This window comes from Oncorhynchus kisutch, unplaced genomic scaffold (genome assembly GCF_002021735.2).
Source record: "Oncorhynchus kisutch isolate 150728-3 unplaced genomic scaffold, Okis_V2 Okis01b-Okis20b_hom, whole genome shotgun sequence".
NCBI classification, from domain to species: Eukaryota; Metazoa; Chordata; class Actinopteri; order Salmoniformes; family Salmonidae; genus Oncorhynchus; species Oncorhynchus kisutch.
In genome coordinates this window covers 11,254,239-11,271,841 of record NW_022261978.1, presented here as the reverse complement: position 1 = coordinate 11,271,841, position 17,603 = coordinate 11,254,239, and the positions used below count along the sequence as shown (strand labels likewise).

The 17,603-nt window shown below is 39.6% G+C and overlaps 1 protein-coding gene across 2 annotated transcripts in view; it reads left to right on the top strand.

The window, feature by feature from the left end:
* The first annotated feature begins 1,715 nt into the window (after positions 1–1,715).
* LOC116358931 (zinc finger protein 436-like) overlaps positions 1,716–17,603 on the top strand; it is a 37,867-nt gene continuing 21,979 nt past the window's right edge. Inside the window, exon 1 of one of the 2 annotated variants that reach the window (XM_031811362.1) lies at positions 1,716–2,629. In XM_031811362.1, coding sequence (XP_031667222.1) covers positions 1,960–2,629 — 670 coding nt within the window. In that variant the 5' untranslated portion in view covers positions 1,716–1,959. The remainder of the gene's footprint in view (positions 2,630–17,603) is intronic. The other variant, XM_031811364.1, reaches the window with a different exon arrangement.

Sequence of the window (17,603 nt, the reverse complement as noted above, 5' to 3'; positions counted from 1 at the left end):
TCATAGTAATATATCATGTTGTTGACCTTCACCAGATGCCCAGCCTTTCATTCTAATAGTAATATATCATGTTGTTGACCTTCACCAGATGCCCAGCCTTTCATTCTAATAGTAATATATCATGTTGTTGACCTTCACCAGATGCCCAGCCTTTAACAGGAAAATAACAGTTGGGAGAGGAAAAGGCTTCTATTTAAATGGGGTTCCATTTCAAGTTGTTGGCACAAAGACGTATGAATGCCACCAAGAGGAAAGACAGACAAACAAAAGCCAAAGCGAAATATGAAGCTGAAATTAACAAGAAGACTGTAATTGCAAAGACAGATCACTGTAATTAATGCCATACCTATTTACAACACTAATTTCACTTGAATTATGTTGAATTACTAACTAACAATGGAATGTTCCTCAACAAAATGGAACAAGATGGGACTTTAAACTGGTGTCTCAACTCTGTGGTCACTAAAGATCCCATGGCACTTATGAATCCGGTCAGCGTACACACTCCCCCGTCTGATTGGTCGAGGAGGCGGGCCTTCTGACTTTGTGGCTGTGGTTACTGGTGGAGGAGAGGGATTTTTGTACCGAATTTCCTGACTGAGTAAAACGGGGTGAAGGAAGCATGACCTTTCAAAGTGTACATTTTCAACCTCTTGTTTATAGCGCCACCATCTGGCCAATCGGTGTCATTTTGTATGTGCCAGATCTCTCTGGCCAAGACGCATCATTTACCCAAGTTTAGTTTAATCAGGTTTAGAGGGAGACGTAGACAATGAGTCTAGTTTTGGAGTGACGGTTCGTCTGGCGTTGCTACTCTGATTGGTTGAGGATGAGCCAATCGTTGATTACTTTGGTTTCTGCAACACCGCTCATTTAGACGTCACAACAATCGACTTCAATGATGTCAGTCTCAGACTGAAGTATGTTGCTAAGGACAGAACAGTGGAATAATTCAGTTTGAGCCGAAAGGCCACTCTATCGCTAATCTTTCCTAAGAGAAAGTTACATATTTTTGTTTGTTTTGTGCGGCGATAGAGCGCTGCATGAACTAGGGCTTAGATGCTCATATAGATGCTCTTTAAAATCAAATCCTGTGATGTGCTGTAAAATAACATCTAATTGTATTGGCCACATACACATATTTAGCAGATATTATTGCGGGTGTAGCGATATGATTGTGTTCCTAGCTCCAACAGCACAGTAGTATCTAACGATTCACAACAATACACACACATCTAAAAGTAAAATAATGGAATTGAGAAATATATAAATATTAGGATGAGCAATGTGGCATTGACTAAAATACAGTAGAATACAGTATATGCATATGAAGTGAGTACAACAGTATGTAAACATGATTAAAGTGACCAGTGATTCCATGTCTATGTACATACGCCGGCAGGGTTGAGTAACCGGGTGGTAACCAGCTCAGTGATAGATAAAAAAACAGTATGATGGCCTTGAGATAGAAGCTGTTTTTCAGTCTCTCGGTCCCAGCTTTGTTGATGTCTCGTCATTGTTGGTAATCAGACCTACTACTGTTGTGTCTTATAGTATTTAAATTCCCTCTTTACAAAATCCGCACTAATTCATGAACACACTTCTATGAAACAAATGTCCCCCCCCCCCCCCCCCCAAAAAAAAAGAAATACAACTGCGTTACCCACTCCAGTCAGCAGATGGCGATGTGCAGATTTCAGGCGATACTTATAGTGTGACGTCTAATGTAGTGGACGGGACACTTCATCAACAGTAACAACAGTTCGTCGGCCACCTCCGTATCCAACATTATCGAAAACAGTCACTGTGTTTTAAACATACTTCTGTCGTGTCTATTTGTTGGCCCATTTAATGTAACGTTAATATTTACGTTGTTTGTCAGGTAGCTGGCTTGCTAAGTTAGCTTTGCACGAGGCTAATCGCTAATGCTAAGTAGCTAGCTAGTTAACATCCCCGACCATGAGTTCACTTAGCTACTCCACTCCTGCTGAAGAAGAGGGGGTCTGCTGGACGGAGAAAGAAGAAGAGGCTGACACAGTTAAACAAGAAGTAGAGGATGAGTCTGTTACTGTGAAAGAAGAAGCGAATGAAGCTTTCAGAGTGAAAGAGGAGGAGGAAGTTACAGTGAAAGACGAGGAGGCTGTTACTGTGAAAGAAGAGAAAGAAGCTTTCAGAGTGAAAGAGGAGGAGGATGTTACTGTTAAACAAGAGGAGGAAGAAGTTTTTGGAGTGAAGATGGAGGGGGAGATTACTGGCACGTTGGAAGAGGAAGAGGAGGGGCAGATTACTGTCACGTTGGAGGAGGGGCAGATTACAGGCATGTTGAAAGAGGAAGAAGAGGAGGGGCAGATTACTGTCACGTTGAAAGAGGAAGAAGAGGAGGGGCAGATTACTGTCACGTTGGAGGAGGAGGAAGAGGAGGGGCAGATTACTGTCACGTTGAAAGAGGAGGGGCAGATTACTGTCACGTTGAAAGAGGAAGAAGAGGAGGGGCAGATTACTGTCACGTTGAAAGAGGAAGAAGAGGAGGGGCAGATTACTGTCACGTTGAAAGAAGAAGAAGAGGAGGGGCAGATTACTGTCACGTTGAAAGAGGAGGAAGAGGAGACGGGAGATCTGAGTAACACCAGTAAGTAGTGTCTTAAAAACAGGGGCACAAACTCCTCAGTCCTTGAAGATTGTTCGGTCACATGTTTGAAGACGAGGTATTGAAATGTAAAAGTGACTAATATTAGTATACAAACACATTGTGGACATATTTGTCATTACCGTAACAGTCCTGTATACCGTAACAGTCCTGTATACCGTAACAGTCCTGTATACCGTAACAGTCCTGTATACCGTAACACTTGTTCAAGTTGCTGTAAAAACTCCACTATTAGTTTTTATTCAGTTTTATTCACCCATGATGCATCATCTAGTGAAGGAGCCCTGAGATGAGCACAAGTTCGTTTACATTTTTCACTTATGCATTCAGAATGAGGATCTTATTCTCAAACACCCCCTTTACGACACTTGACCTTGACATTGACAAAAAAGATTAGATTGGGAAAAACTTAAGAGACCCATTACCTTATCAACATGGAGGCATGAATGGGCTTTAGTGATGTGGTAAACACTTAGAGAACCAATACCTTACCAACATGGAGGCATGAATGGGCTTTAGTGATGTGGTCAACACTTAGAGACCCATTACCTTACCAACATGGAGGCATGAATGGGCTTTAGTGATGTGGTCAACACTTAGAGACCCATTACCTTACCAACATGGAGGCATGAATGGGCTTTAGTGATGTGGTAAACACTTAGAGAACCATTACCTTACCAACATGGAGGCATGAATGGGCTTTAGTGATGTGGTCAACACTTAGAGAACCATTACCTTACCAACATGGAGGCATGAATGGGCTTTAGTGATGTGGTCAACACTTAGAGAACCATTACCTTATCAACATGGAGGCATGAATGGGCTTTAGTGATGTGGTAAACACTTAGAGAACCAATACCGTACCAACATGGAGGCATGAATGGGCTTTAGTGATGTGGTCAACACTTAGAGACCCATTACCTTACCAACATGGAGACATGAATGGGCTTTAGTGATGTAGTAAACACTTAGAGACCATTACCTTACCAACATGGAGGCATGAATGGGCTTTAGTGATGTGGTCAATAGTTTGCTGACTCATAATGTCTGTCTCCTATTTCTTCCAGATGAAGCTGAGGGCCTCTCTTTACTAAAACACACATTTCTCATTACCGCATCATTTTTAGGCTCGTTTCAGTAATGAGAACCTTCATTTCGGTAATGATAATAAGTTAATTCTAATGTATCGTCAGTGGGTGTGCTGTGCTGGTAACTTTCATTATTTACTAGGACCACCTATTGTATAGGTGAAAGCAGTAGGGGTTAAGTAGGGGTTGTCAATAAACATGGGTGTATAAACCCCATTTAATTAACATGAAGTCACAATCTGGAGTTTGTGTTTCAGCAAAGAGCAACCCCTCCACTTAAAGAAGGATATCCCCCTATTTTGACATGAGCACCTATTATAACACCTACCTATAGTGTTGTTAGATATCCTACCTGTTATAACACCTACCTGTAGTGTTGTTAGATATCCTACCTGTTATAACACCTACCTATAGTGTTGTTAGATATCCTACCTGTTATAACACCTACCTATAGTGTTGTTAGATATCCTACCTGTTATAACACCTACCTATAGTGTTATTAGATATCCCAGTTGTTATAACACCTACCTATAGTGGGGCCTGGGGGTTGAAGCTGTTTAGAAGCCTCTTGGACCTAGACTTGGCGCTCCGGTCCTGCTTGCCGTGCGGTAGCAGAGAGAACAGTCTATGATTAGGATGGCTGGAGTCTTTGACATTTTTTAGGGCCTTCCTCTGACACCACCTAGTATAGAGGTCCTGGATGGCAGGAAGCATGGTCCCAGTGATTTACTGGGCCGTTCGCACTACCCTCTGTCGTGCCTTGCAGTCGGAGGCCGAGCAGTTGCCGTACCAGGCAGTGATGCTGTAGGACCTTTTGAGGATCTGAGGACCTATGCCAAATATTTTCAGTCTCCTGAGGGGGAATAGGTTTTACCGTGCCCTCTTCACAGGTGTCTTGGTGTGCTTGGACCATGTTAGTTTGTTGGTGATGTGGAAAATCAAGGAACTTGAAGCTCTCAACCTGCTCCACTGCAGTCCCATCGATGAGAATGGGGGTGTGCTCGGTCCTCTTTTTCCTGTAGTCCATAATCATCTCCTTTGTCTTGATCACGTTGAGGGAAAGGTTGTTGTCCTGGCACCACATGGACAGGTCTCTGACCTCCTCCCTATGGGCTGTCTTGTTGTTGTCAGTGATCAGGCCTACCATCGAAAAATAAATGATGGTGTTGGAGTCGTGCCTGGCCATGCAGTCATGAGTGAACAGGGAGTACAGGAGGGGACTGAGCACACACCCCTGAGGGGCCCCTGTGTTGAGGATCAGCGTGGCGGATGTGTTGTTACCTACCCTTACCACCTGGGGGCGGCCCATCAGGAAATCCAGGATCCAGTTGCAGAGGGATGTGTTTAGTCCCAGGGTCCTTAGTTTAGTGATGAACTTTGAGGGCACTATGGTATTTAACGCTGAGCTGTAGTCCATAAATAGTATTCTCACATAGGTGTTCCTTTTGTCCAGGTGGGAAAGAGCAGTGTGGAGTGCAATAGAGATTGCATCATCTGTGCATTTGTTGGGGTGGTATGCAAATTGGAATGGGTCTAGGGTTTCTGGGATGATATTGTTGATGTGAGCCATGACCAGCCTTTCAAAGCACTTGGAATTTACTGAGTTATAGTTCACATAAGGAAATCAGTTAGTTGAAATAAATTCATTAGGCCCTAATCTATGGATTCCACATTACTGGGCAGGGGCACAGCCATAGGTGGGCCTGGAGTGCATAGGCCCACCCACTTAGGAGCCAGGCCCAGCCAATCAGAATGAGTTTTCCCCACAAAAGGGCTTTATTACAGACAGAAATACTCATCAGTTTCATAAGCTCTTCAGGTGGCCGGTCTCAGACAATCCCGCAGGTGAAGAAGCCGGATGTGGAAGTCCTCGGCTGGCGTGGTTACACGTGGTCTGTGGTTGTGAGGCTGGTTGGACGTACTGCCAAATTCTCTGGCAATAGCTCTTGTGGATATTCCTGCAGTCAGCATGCCAATTACACGCTCCCTCAAAACTTGAGACATTTGTGGCATTGTGTTGTGTGACAAAACTGCACATTTTTACAGTGGCCTTTTATTGTCCGCAGCACAAGGTGCACGTGTGTAATGATCATGCCGTTTAATCAGCTATACCTGTCAGATGGATGGATTATCTTGGCAAAGGAGAAATGTTAACGAACTGGGATGTAAAATTGTCTCAACATTCAGCTCATTAGCAAATGGCAAAACATTCTGGGATCTTTAATTTCAGCTCATGAAACATGGGGCCAACACTTTACATGTTGCATTTATATTTTTATTCTGAATATTATTATAGAACTCTGCTCAGCCAATAAACATGACAATATATAATTATAGAACTCTGCTCAGCCAATAAACATGACAATATATAATTATAGAACTCTGCTCAGCCAATAAACATGACAATATATAATTATAGAACTCTGCTCAGCCAATAAACATGACAATATATAATTATAGAACTCTGCTCAGCCAATAAACATGACAATATATAATTATAGAACTCTGCTCAGCCAATAAACATGGCAATATCTATTATAGAACTCTGCTCAGCCAATAAACATGACAATATCTATTATAGAACTCTGCTCAGCCAATAAACATGACAATATATAATTATAGAACTCTGCTCAGCCAATAAACATGACAATATCTATTATAGAACTCTGCTCAGCCAATAAACATGACAATATCTGTTATAGAACTCTGCTCAGCCAATAAACATGACAATATCTATTATAGAACTCTGCTCAGCCAATAAACATGACAATATCTATTATAGAACTCTGCTCAGCCAATAAACATGACAATATATAATTATAGAACTCTGCTCAGCCAATAAACATGACAATATCTATTATAGAACTCTGCTCAGCCAATAAACATGGCAATATCTATTATAGAACTCTGCTCAGCCAATAAACATGATAATATATAATTATAGAACTCTGCTCAGCCAATAAACATGACAATATCTATTATAGAGCTCTGCTCAGCCAATAAACATGACAATATATAATTATAGAGCTCTGCTCAGCCAATAAACATGACAATATCTGTTATAGAACTCTGATCAGCCAATAAACATGACAATATCTATTATTGAACTCTGCTCAGCCAATAAACATGACAATATATAATTATAGAGCTCTGCTCAGCTAATAAACATGACAATATCTGTTATAGAACTCTGCTCAGCCAATAAACATTACAATATCTATTATTGAACTCTGCTCAGCCAATAAACATGACAATATATAATTATAGAGCTCTGCTCAGCCAATAAACATGACAATATCTGTTATAGAACTCTGATCAGCCAATAAACATGACAATATCTATTATAGAGCTCTGCTCAGCCAATAAACATGACAATATCTATTATAGAACTCTGCTCAGCCAATAAACATGACAATATCTGTTATAGAACTCTGCTCAGCCAATAAACATGACAATATCTGTTATAGAACTCTGCTCAGCCAATAAACATGACAATATCTGTTATAGAACTCTGATCAGCCAATAAACATGACAATATCTATTATAGAACTCTGCTCAGCCAATAAACATGACAATATCTATTATAGAACTCTGCTCAGCCAATAAACATGACAATATCTATTATAGAGCTCTGCTCAGCCAATAAACATGACAATATATAATTATAGAGCTCTGCTCAGCCAATAAACATGACAATATATAATTATAGAGCTCTGCTCAGCCAATAAACATGACAATATCTGTTATAGAACTCTGCTCAGCCAATAAACATGACAATATCTGTTATAGAACTCTGATCAGCCAATAAACATGACAATATCTATTATAGAACTCTGCTCAGCCAATAAACATGACAATATCTATTATAGAACTCTGCTCAGCCAATAAACATGACAATATCTATTATAGAACTCTGCTCAGCCAATAAACATGACAATATATAATTATAGAGCTCTGCTCAGCCAATAAACATGACAATATATAATTATAGAGCTCTGCTCAGCCAATAAACATGACAATATCTATTATAGAACTCTGCTCAGCCAATAAACATGACAATATATAATTATAGAGCTCTGCTCAGCCAATAAACATGACAATATCTATTATAGAACTCTGCTCAGCCAATAAACATGACAATATCTATTATAGAGCTCTGCTCAGCCAATAAACATGACAATATATAATTATAGAGCTCTGCTCAGCCAATAAACATGACAATATCTGTTATAGAACTCTGCTCAGCCAATAAACATGACAATATCTATTATAGAACTCTGCTCAGCCAATAAACATGACAATATATAATTATAGAACTCTGCTCAGCCAATAAACATGACAATATCTATTATAGAGCTCTGCTCAGCCAATAAACATGACAATATATAATTATAGAGCTCTGCTCAGCCAATAAACATGACAATATCTGTTATAGAACTCTGATCAGCCAATAAACATGACAATATCTATTATTGAACTCTGCTCAGCCAATAAACATGACAATATATAATTATAGAGCTCTGCTCAGCCAATAAACATGACAATATCTGTTATAGAACTCTGCTCAGCCAATAAACATGACAATATCTATTATTGAACTCTGCTCAGCCAATAAACATGACAATATATAATTATAGAGCTCTGCTCAGCCAATAAACATGACAATATCTGTTATAGAACTCTGATCAGCCAATAAACATGACAATATCTATTATAGAGCTCTGCTCAGCCAATAAACATGACAATATCTATTATAGAACTCTGCTCAGCCAATAAACATGACAATATCTGTTATAGAACTCTGCTCAGCCAATAAACATGACAATATCTGTTATAGAACTCTGCTCAGCCAATAAACATGACAATATCTGTTATAGAACTCTGATCAGCCAATAAACATGACAATATCTATTATAGAACTCTGCTCAGCCAATAAACATGACAATATCTATTATAGAACTCTGCTCAGCCAATAAACATGACAATATATAATTATAGAACTCTGCTCAGCCAATAAACATGACAATATCTATTATAGAGCTCTGCTCAGCCAATAAACATGACAATATATAATTATAGAGCTCTGCTCAGCCAATAAACATGACAATATCTGTTATAGAACTCTGATCAGCCAATAAACATGACAATATCTATTATTGAACTCTGCTCAGCCAATAAACATGACAATATATAATTATAGAGCTCTGCTCAGCCAATAAACATGACAATATCTGTTATAGAACTCTGCTCAGCCAATAAACATGACAATATCTATTATTGAACTCTGCTCAGCCAATAAACATGACAATATATAATTATAGAGCTCTGCTCAGCCAATAAACATGACAATATCTGTTATAGAACTCTGATCAGCCAATAAACATGACAATATCTATTATAGAGCTCTGCTCAGCCAATAAACATGACAATATCTATTATAGAACTCTGCTCAGCCAATAAACATGACAATATCTGTTATAGAACTCTGCTCAGCCAATAAACATGACAATATCTGTTATAGAACTCTGCTCAGCCAATAAACATGACAATATCTGTTATAGAACTCTGATCAGCCAATAAACATGACAATATCTATTATAGAACTCTGCTCAGCCAATAAACATGACAATATCTATTATAGAACTCTGCTCAGCCAATAAACATGACAATATATAATTATAGAACTCTGCTCAGCCAATAAACATGACAATATCTATTATAGAGCTCTGCTCAGCCAATAAACATGACAATATATAATTATAGAGCTCTGCTCAGCCAATAAACATGACAATATCTGTTATAGAACTCTGATCAGCCAATAAACATGACAATATCTATTATTGAACTCTGCTCAGCCAATAAACATGACAATATATAATTATAGAGCTCTGCTCAGCCAATAAACATGACAATATCTGTTATAGAACTCTGCTCAGCCAATAAACATGACAATATCTATTATTGAACTCTGCTCAGCCAATAAACATGACAATATATAATTATAGAGCTCTGCTCAGCCAATAAACATGACAATATCTGTTATAGAACTCTGATCAGCCAATAAACATGACAATATCTATTATAGAGCTCTGCTCAGCCAATAAACATGACAATATCTATTATAGAACTCTGCTCAGCCAATAAACATGACAATATCTGTTATAGAACTCTGCTCAGCCAATAAACATGACAATATCTGTTATAGAACTCTGCTCAGCCAATAAACATGACAATATCTGTTATAGAACTCTGATCAGCCAATAAACATGACAATATCTATTATAGAACTCTGCTCAGCCAATAACATGACAATATCTATTATAGAACTCTGCTCAGCCAATAAACATGACAATATCTATTATAGAGCTCTGCTCAGCCAATAAACATGACAATATATAATTATAGAGCTCTGCTCAGCCAATAAACATGACAATATATAATTATAGAGCTCTGCTCAGCCAATAAACATGACAATATCTGTTATAGAACTCTGCTCAGCCAATAAACATGACAATATCTGTTATAGAACTCTGATCAGCCAATTAAACATGACATATCTATTATAGAACTCTGCTCAGCCAATAAACATGACAATATCTATTATAGAACTCTGCTCAGCCAATAAACATGACAATATCTATAAGAACTCTGCTCAGCGCAATAACAGGACAATATCTATTATAGAGCTCTGCTTCAGCCAATTAAACCATGACGAATATATAATTATAGAGCTCTGCTCAGCCAATAAACATGACAATAGATAATTATAGAGCTCTGCTCCAGCCAATAAACATGACAATATATATTATAGAGCCTTGCTCAGCCAATAAACATGACAATATATAATTATAGAGCTTCTGCTCAGCCAATAACATGACAATATCTGTTATAGAACTCTGATCAGCCAATAAACATGACAATATCTATTATAGAAGCTCTGCTCAGCCAATAAACATGACAATATCTATTATAGAACTCTGCTCAGCCAATAAACATGACAATATCTGTTATAGAACTCTGCTCAGCCAATAAACATGACAATATCTGTTATAGAACTCTGCTCAGCCAATAAACATGACAATATCTGTTATAGAACTCTGATCAGCCAATAAACATGACAATATCTATTATAGAACTCTGCTCAGCCAATAAACATGACAATATCTATTATAGAACTCTGCTCAGCCAATAAACATGACAATATCTATTATAGAGCTCTGCTCAGCCAATAAACATGACAATATATATTATAGAGCTCTGCTCAGCCAATAAACATGACAATATATAATTATAGAGCTCTGCTCAGCCAATAAACATGACAATATCTGTTATAGAACTCTGCTCAGCCAATAAACATGACAATATCTGTTATAGAACTCTGATCAGCCAATAAACATGACAATATCTATTATAGAACTCTGCTCAGCCAATAAACATGACAATATCTATTATAGAACTCTGCTCAGCCAATAAACATGACAATATCTATTATAGAACTCTGCTCAGCCAATAAACATGACAATATATAATTATAGAGCTCTGCTCAGCCAATAAACATGACAATATATAATTATAGAGCTCTGCTCAGCCAATAAACATGACAATATCTATTATAGAACTCTGCTCAGCCAATAAACATGACAATATATAATTATAGAGCCCTGCTCAGCCAATAAACATGACAATATATAATTATAGAGCTCTGCTCAGCCAATAAACATGACAATATCTGTTATAGAACTCTGCTCAGCCAATAAACATGACAATATCTGTTTTAGAACTCTGATCAGCCAATAAACATGACAATATCTATTATAGAACTCTGCTCAGCCAATAAACATGACAATATCTATTATAGAACTCTGCTCAGCCAATAAACATGACAATATCTATTATAGAACTCTGATCAGCCAATAAACATGACAATATCTATTATAGAACTCTGCTCAGCCAATAAACATGACAATATCTGTTATAGAACTCTGATCAGCCAATAAACATGACAATATCTATTATAGAACTCTGCTCAGCCAATAAACATGACAATATCTATTATAGAACTCTGCTCAGCCAATAAACATGACAATATCTGTTATAGAACTCTGATCAGCCAATAAACATGACAATATCTATTATTGAACTCTGCTCAGCCAATAAACATGACAATATATAATTATAGAGCTCTGCTCAGCCAATAAACATGACAATATCTGTTATAGAACTCTGATCAGCCAATAAACATGACAATATCTATTATAGAGCTCTGCTCAGCCAATAAACATGACAATATCTATTATAGAACTCTGCTCAGCCAATAAACATGACAATATCTATTATTGAACTCTGATCAGCCAATAAACATGACAATATCTATTATAGAACTCTGCTCAGCCAATAAACATGACAATATCTGTTTTAGAACTCTGATCAGCCAATAAACATGACAATATCTATTATAGAACTCTGCTCAGCCAATAAACATGACAATATCTATTATAGAACTCTGATCAGCCAATAAACATGACAATATCTATTATAGAACTCTGCTCAGCCAATAAACATGACAATATCTATTATAGAACTCTGCTCAGCCAATAAACATGACAATATCTATTATAGAACTCTGCTCAGCCAATAAACATGGCAATATCTATTATAGAACTCTGCTCAGCCAATAAACATGACAATATCTATTATAGAGCTCTGCTCAGCCAATAAACATGACAATATCTATTATAGAACTCTGCTCAGCCAATAAACATGACAATATCTATTATAGAACTCTGCTCAGCCAATAAACATGACAATATCTATTATAGAGCTCTGCTCAGCCAATAAACATGACAATATCTATTATAGAACTCTGCTCAGCCAATAAACATGACAATATCTATTATAGAACTCTGCTCAGCCAATAAACATGACAATATCTGTTATAGAACTCTGATCAGCCAATAAACATGACAATATCTATTATAGAACTCTGCTCAGCCAATAAACATGACAATATCTATTATAGAACTCTGATCAGACAATAAACATGACAATATCTATTATAGAACTCTGCTCAGCCAATAAACATGACAATATCTATTATAGAACTCTGCTCAGCCAATAAACATGGCAATATCTATTATAGAACTCTGATCAGCCAATAAACATGACAATATCTATTATAGAACTCTGCTCAGCCAATAAACATGACAATATCTATTATAGAACTCTGCTCAGCCAATAAACATGACAATATATAATTATAGAGCTCTGCTCAGCCAATAAACATGACAATATATAATTATAGAGCTCTGCTCAGCCAATAAACATGACAATATCTATTATAGAACTCTGCTCAGCCAATAAACATGACAATATATAATTATAGAGCCCTGCTCAGCCAATAAACATGACAATATATAATTATAGAGCTCTGCTCAGCCAATAAACATGACAATATCTGTTATAGAACTCTGCTCAGCCAATAAACATGACAATATCTGTTTTAGAACTCTGATCAGCCAATAAACATGACAATATCTATTATAGAACTCTGCTCAGCCAATAAACATGACAATATCTATTATAGAACTCTGCTCAGCCAATAAACATGACAATATCTATTATAGAACTCTGATCAGCCAATAAACATGACAATATCTATTATAGAACTCTGCTCAGCCAATAAACATGACAATATCTGTTATAGAACTCTGATCAGCCAATAAACATGACAATATCTATTATAGAACTCTGCTCAGCCAATAAACATGACAATATCTATTATAGAACTCTGCTCAGCCAATAAACATGACAATATCTGTTATAGAACTCTGATCAGCCAATAAACATGACAATATCTATTATTGAACTCTGCTCAGCCAATAAACATGACAATATATAATTATAGAGCTCTGCTCAGCCAATAAACATGACAATATCTGTTATAGAACTCTGATCAGCCAATAAACATGACAATATCTATTATAGAGCTCTGCTCAGCCAATAAACATGACAATATCTATTATAGAACTCTGCTCAGCCAATAAACATGACAATATCTATTATTGAACTCTGATCAGCCAATAAACATGACAATATCTATTATAGAACTCTGCTCAGCCAATAAACATGACAATATCTGTTTTAGAACTCTGATCAGCCAATAAACATGACAATATCTATTATAGAACTCTGCTCAGCCAATAAACATGACAATATCTATTATAGAACTCTGATCAGCCAATAAACATGACAATATCTATTATAGAACTCTGCTCAGCCAATAAACATGACAATATCTATTATAGAACTCTGCTCAGCCAATAAACATGACAATATCTATTATAGAACTCTGCTCAGCCAATAAACATGGCAATATCTATTATAGAACTCTGCTCAGCCAATAAACATGACAATATCTATTATAGAGCTCTGCTCAGCCAATAAACATGACAATATCTATTATAGAACTCTGCTCAGCCAATAAACATGACAATATCTATTATAGAACTCTGCTCAGCCAATAAACATGACAATATCTATTATAGAGCTCTGCTCAGCCAATAAACATGACAATATCTATTATAGAACTCTGCTCAGCCAATAAACATGACAATATCTATTATAGAACTCTGCTCAGCCAATAAACATGACAATATCTGTTATAGAACTCTGATCAGCCAATAAACATGACAATATCTATTATAGAACTCTGCTCAGCCAATAAACATGACAATATCTATTATAGAACTCTGATCAGACAATAAACATGACAATATCTATTATAGAACTCTGCTCAGCCAATAAACATGACAATATCTATTATAGAACTCTGCTCAGCCAATAAACATGGCAATATCTATTATAGAACTCTGATCAGCCAATAAACATGACAATATCTGTTATAGAACTCTGCTCAGCCAATAAACATGACAATATCTATTATAGAACTCTGCTCAGCCAATAAACATGACTGCAGTAGAGAGAGAAGGGCCCATACAGATCCGAACGTGACTTCTGCAGTAGAGAGAGAAGGGCCCATACAGATCTGAACGTGGATTCTGCAGTAGAGAGAGAAGGGCCCATACAGATCTGAACGTGACTTCTGCAGTAGAGAGAGAAGGGCCCGTACAGATCTGAACGTGACATCTGCAGTAGAGAGAGAACGGCCCGTACAGATCCGAACGTGACTTCTGCAGTAGAGAGAGAAGGGCCCGTACAGATCTGAACGTGACTTCTGCAGTAGAGAGAGAAGGGCCCATACAGATCTGAACGTGACTTCTGCAGTAGAGAGAGAAGGGCCCATACAGATCTGAACGTGACTTCTGCAGTAGAGAGAGAAGGGCCCATACAGATCTGAACGTGACTTCTGCAGTAGAGAGAGAAGGGCCCATACAGATCTGAACGTGACTTCTGCAGTAGAGAGAAGGGCCCATACAGATCTGAACGTGACTTCTGCAGTAGAGAGAGAAGGGCCCATACAGATCCGAACGTGACTTCTGCAGTAGAGAGAGAAGGGCCCATACAGATCTGAACGTGGATTCTGCAGTAGAGAGAGAAGGGCCCATACAGATCTGAACGTGACTTCTGCAGTAGAGAGAGAAGGGCCCGTACAGATCTGAACGTGACATCTGCAGTAGAGAGAGAAGGGCCCATACAGATCCGAACGTGACTTCTGCAGTAGAGAGAGAAGGGCCCGTACAGATCTGAACGTGACTTCTACAGTAGAGAGAGAAGGGCCCGTACAGATCTGAACGTGACTTCTGCAGTAGAGAGAGAAGGGCCCGTACAGATCTGAACGTGACTTCTGCAGTAGAGAGAGAAGGGCCCATACAGATCTGAACGTGACTTCTGCAGTAGAGAGAGAAGGGCCCATACAGATCTGAACGTGACTTCTGCAGTAGAGAGAGAAGGGCCCATACAGATCTGAACGTGACTTCTGCAGTAGAGAGAAGGGCCCATACAGATCTGAACGTGACTTCTGCAGTAGAGAGAGAAGGGCCCATACAGATCTGAACGTGACTTCTGCAGTAGAGAGAGAAGGGCCCATACAGATCTGAACGTGACTTCTGCAGTAGAGAGAGAAGGGCCCATACAGATCTGAACGTGACTTCTGCAGTAGAGAGAGAAGGGCCCATACAGATCTGAACGTGACTTCTGCAGTAGAGAGAGAAGGGCCCATACAGATCTGAACGTGACTTCTGCAGTAGAGAGAGAAGGGCCCATACAGATCTGAATGTGACTTCTGCAGTAGAGAGAGAAGGGCCCGTACAGATCCGAACGTGACTTCTGCAGTAGAGAGAGAAGGGCCCGTACAGATCCGAACGTGACTTCTGCAGTAGAGAGAGAAGGGCCCGTACAGATCCGAACGTGACTTCTGCAGTAGAGAGAGAAGGGCCCGTACAGATCTGAACGTGACTTCTGCAGTAGAGAGAGAAGGGCCCATACAGATCTGAACGTGACTTCTGCAGTAGAGAGAGAAGGGCCCATACAGATCTGAACGTGACTTCTGCAGTAGAGAGAGAAGGGCCCATACAGATCTGAACGTGACTTCTGCAGTAGAGAGAGAAGGGCCCATACAGATCTGAACGTGACTTCTGCAGTAGAGAGAGAAGGGCCCATACAGATCTGAACGTGACTTCTGCAGTAGAGAGAGAAGGGCCCATACAGATCTGAACGTGACTTCTGCAGTAGAGAGAGAAGGGCCCATACAGATCTGAACGTGACTTCTGCAGTAGAGAGAGAAGGGCCCGTACAGATCCGAACGTGACTTCTGCAGTAGAGAGAGAAGGGCCCGTACAGATCCGAACGTGACTTCTGCAGTAGAGAGAGAAGGGCCCGTACAGATCCGAACGTGACTTCTGCAGTAGAGAGAGAAGGGCCCGTACAGATCTGAACGTGACTTCTGCAGTAGAGAGAGAAGGGCCCATACAGATCTGAACGTGACTTCTGCAGTAGAGAGAGAAGGGCCCATACAGATCTGAACGTGACTTCTGCAGTAGAGAGAGAAGGGCCCATACAGATCTGAACGTGACTTCTGCAGTAGAGAGAAGGGCCCATACAGATCTGAACGTGACTTCTGCAGTAGAGAGAGAAGGGCCCATACAGATCTGAACGTGACTTCTGCAGTAGAGAGAGAAGGGCCCATTCAGATAATAAAGTAGTTAAAAAAATACAACTTTCCTGCTGCTTTTTGTTAGTTCGGATCCGGGTGGTAGAACCCCAGGTCCCTTTAGGATCCGGGTGGTAGAACCCCAGGTCCCTTTAGGATCCGGGTAGAACCCCAGGTCCCTTTAGGATCCGGGTAGAACCCCAGGTCCCTTTTGGATCCGGGTAGAACCCCAGGTCCCTTTTGGATCCGGGTGGTAGAACCCCAGGTCCCTTTTGGATCCGGGTGGTAGAACCCCAGGTCCCTTTTGGATCCGGGTGGTAGAACCCCAGGTCCCTTTAGGATCCGGGTGGTGGAACCCCAGGTCCCTTTTGGATCCGGGTGGTAGAACCCCAGGTCCCTTTTGGATCCGGGTGGTTGAACCCCAGGTCCATTTTGGATCCGGGTGGTAGAACCCCAGGTCCCTTTTGGATCCGGGTAGAACCCCAGGTCCCTTTTGGATCCGGGTGGTAGAACCCCAGGTCCCTTTAGGATCCGGGTAGAATCCCAGGTCCCTTTAGGATCCGGGTAGAACCCCAGGTCCCTTTTGGATCCGGGTAGAACCCCAGGTCCCTTTTGGATCCGGTTGGTAGAACCCAAGGTCCCTTTAGGATCTGGGTAGAACCCCAGGTCCCTTTAGGATCCGGGTAGAACCCCAGGTCCCTTTTGGATCCGGGTGGTAGAACCCCAGGTCCCTTTTGGATCCGGGTAGAACCCCAGGTCC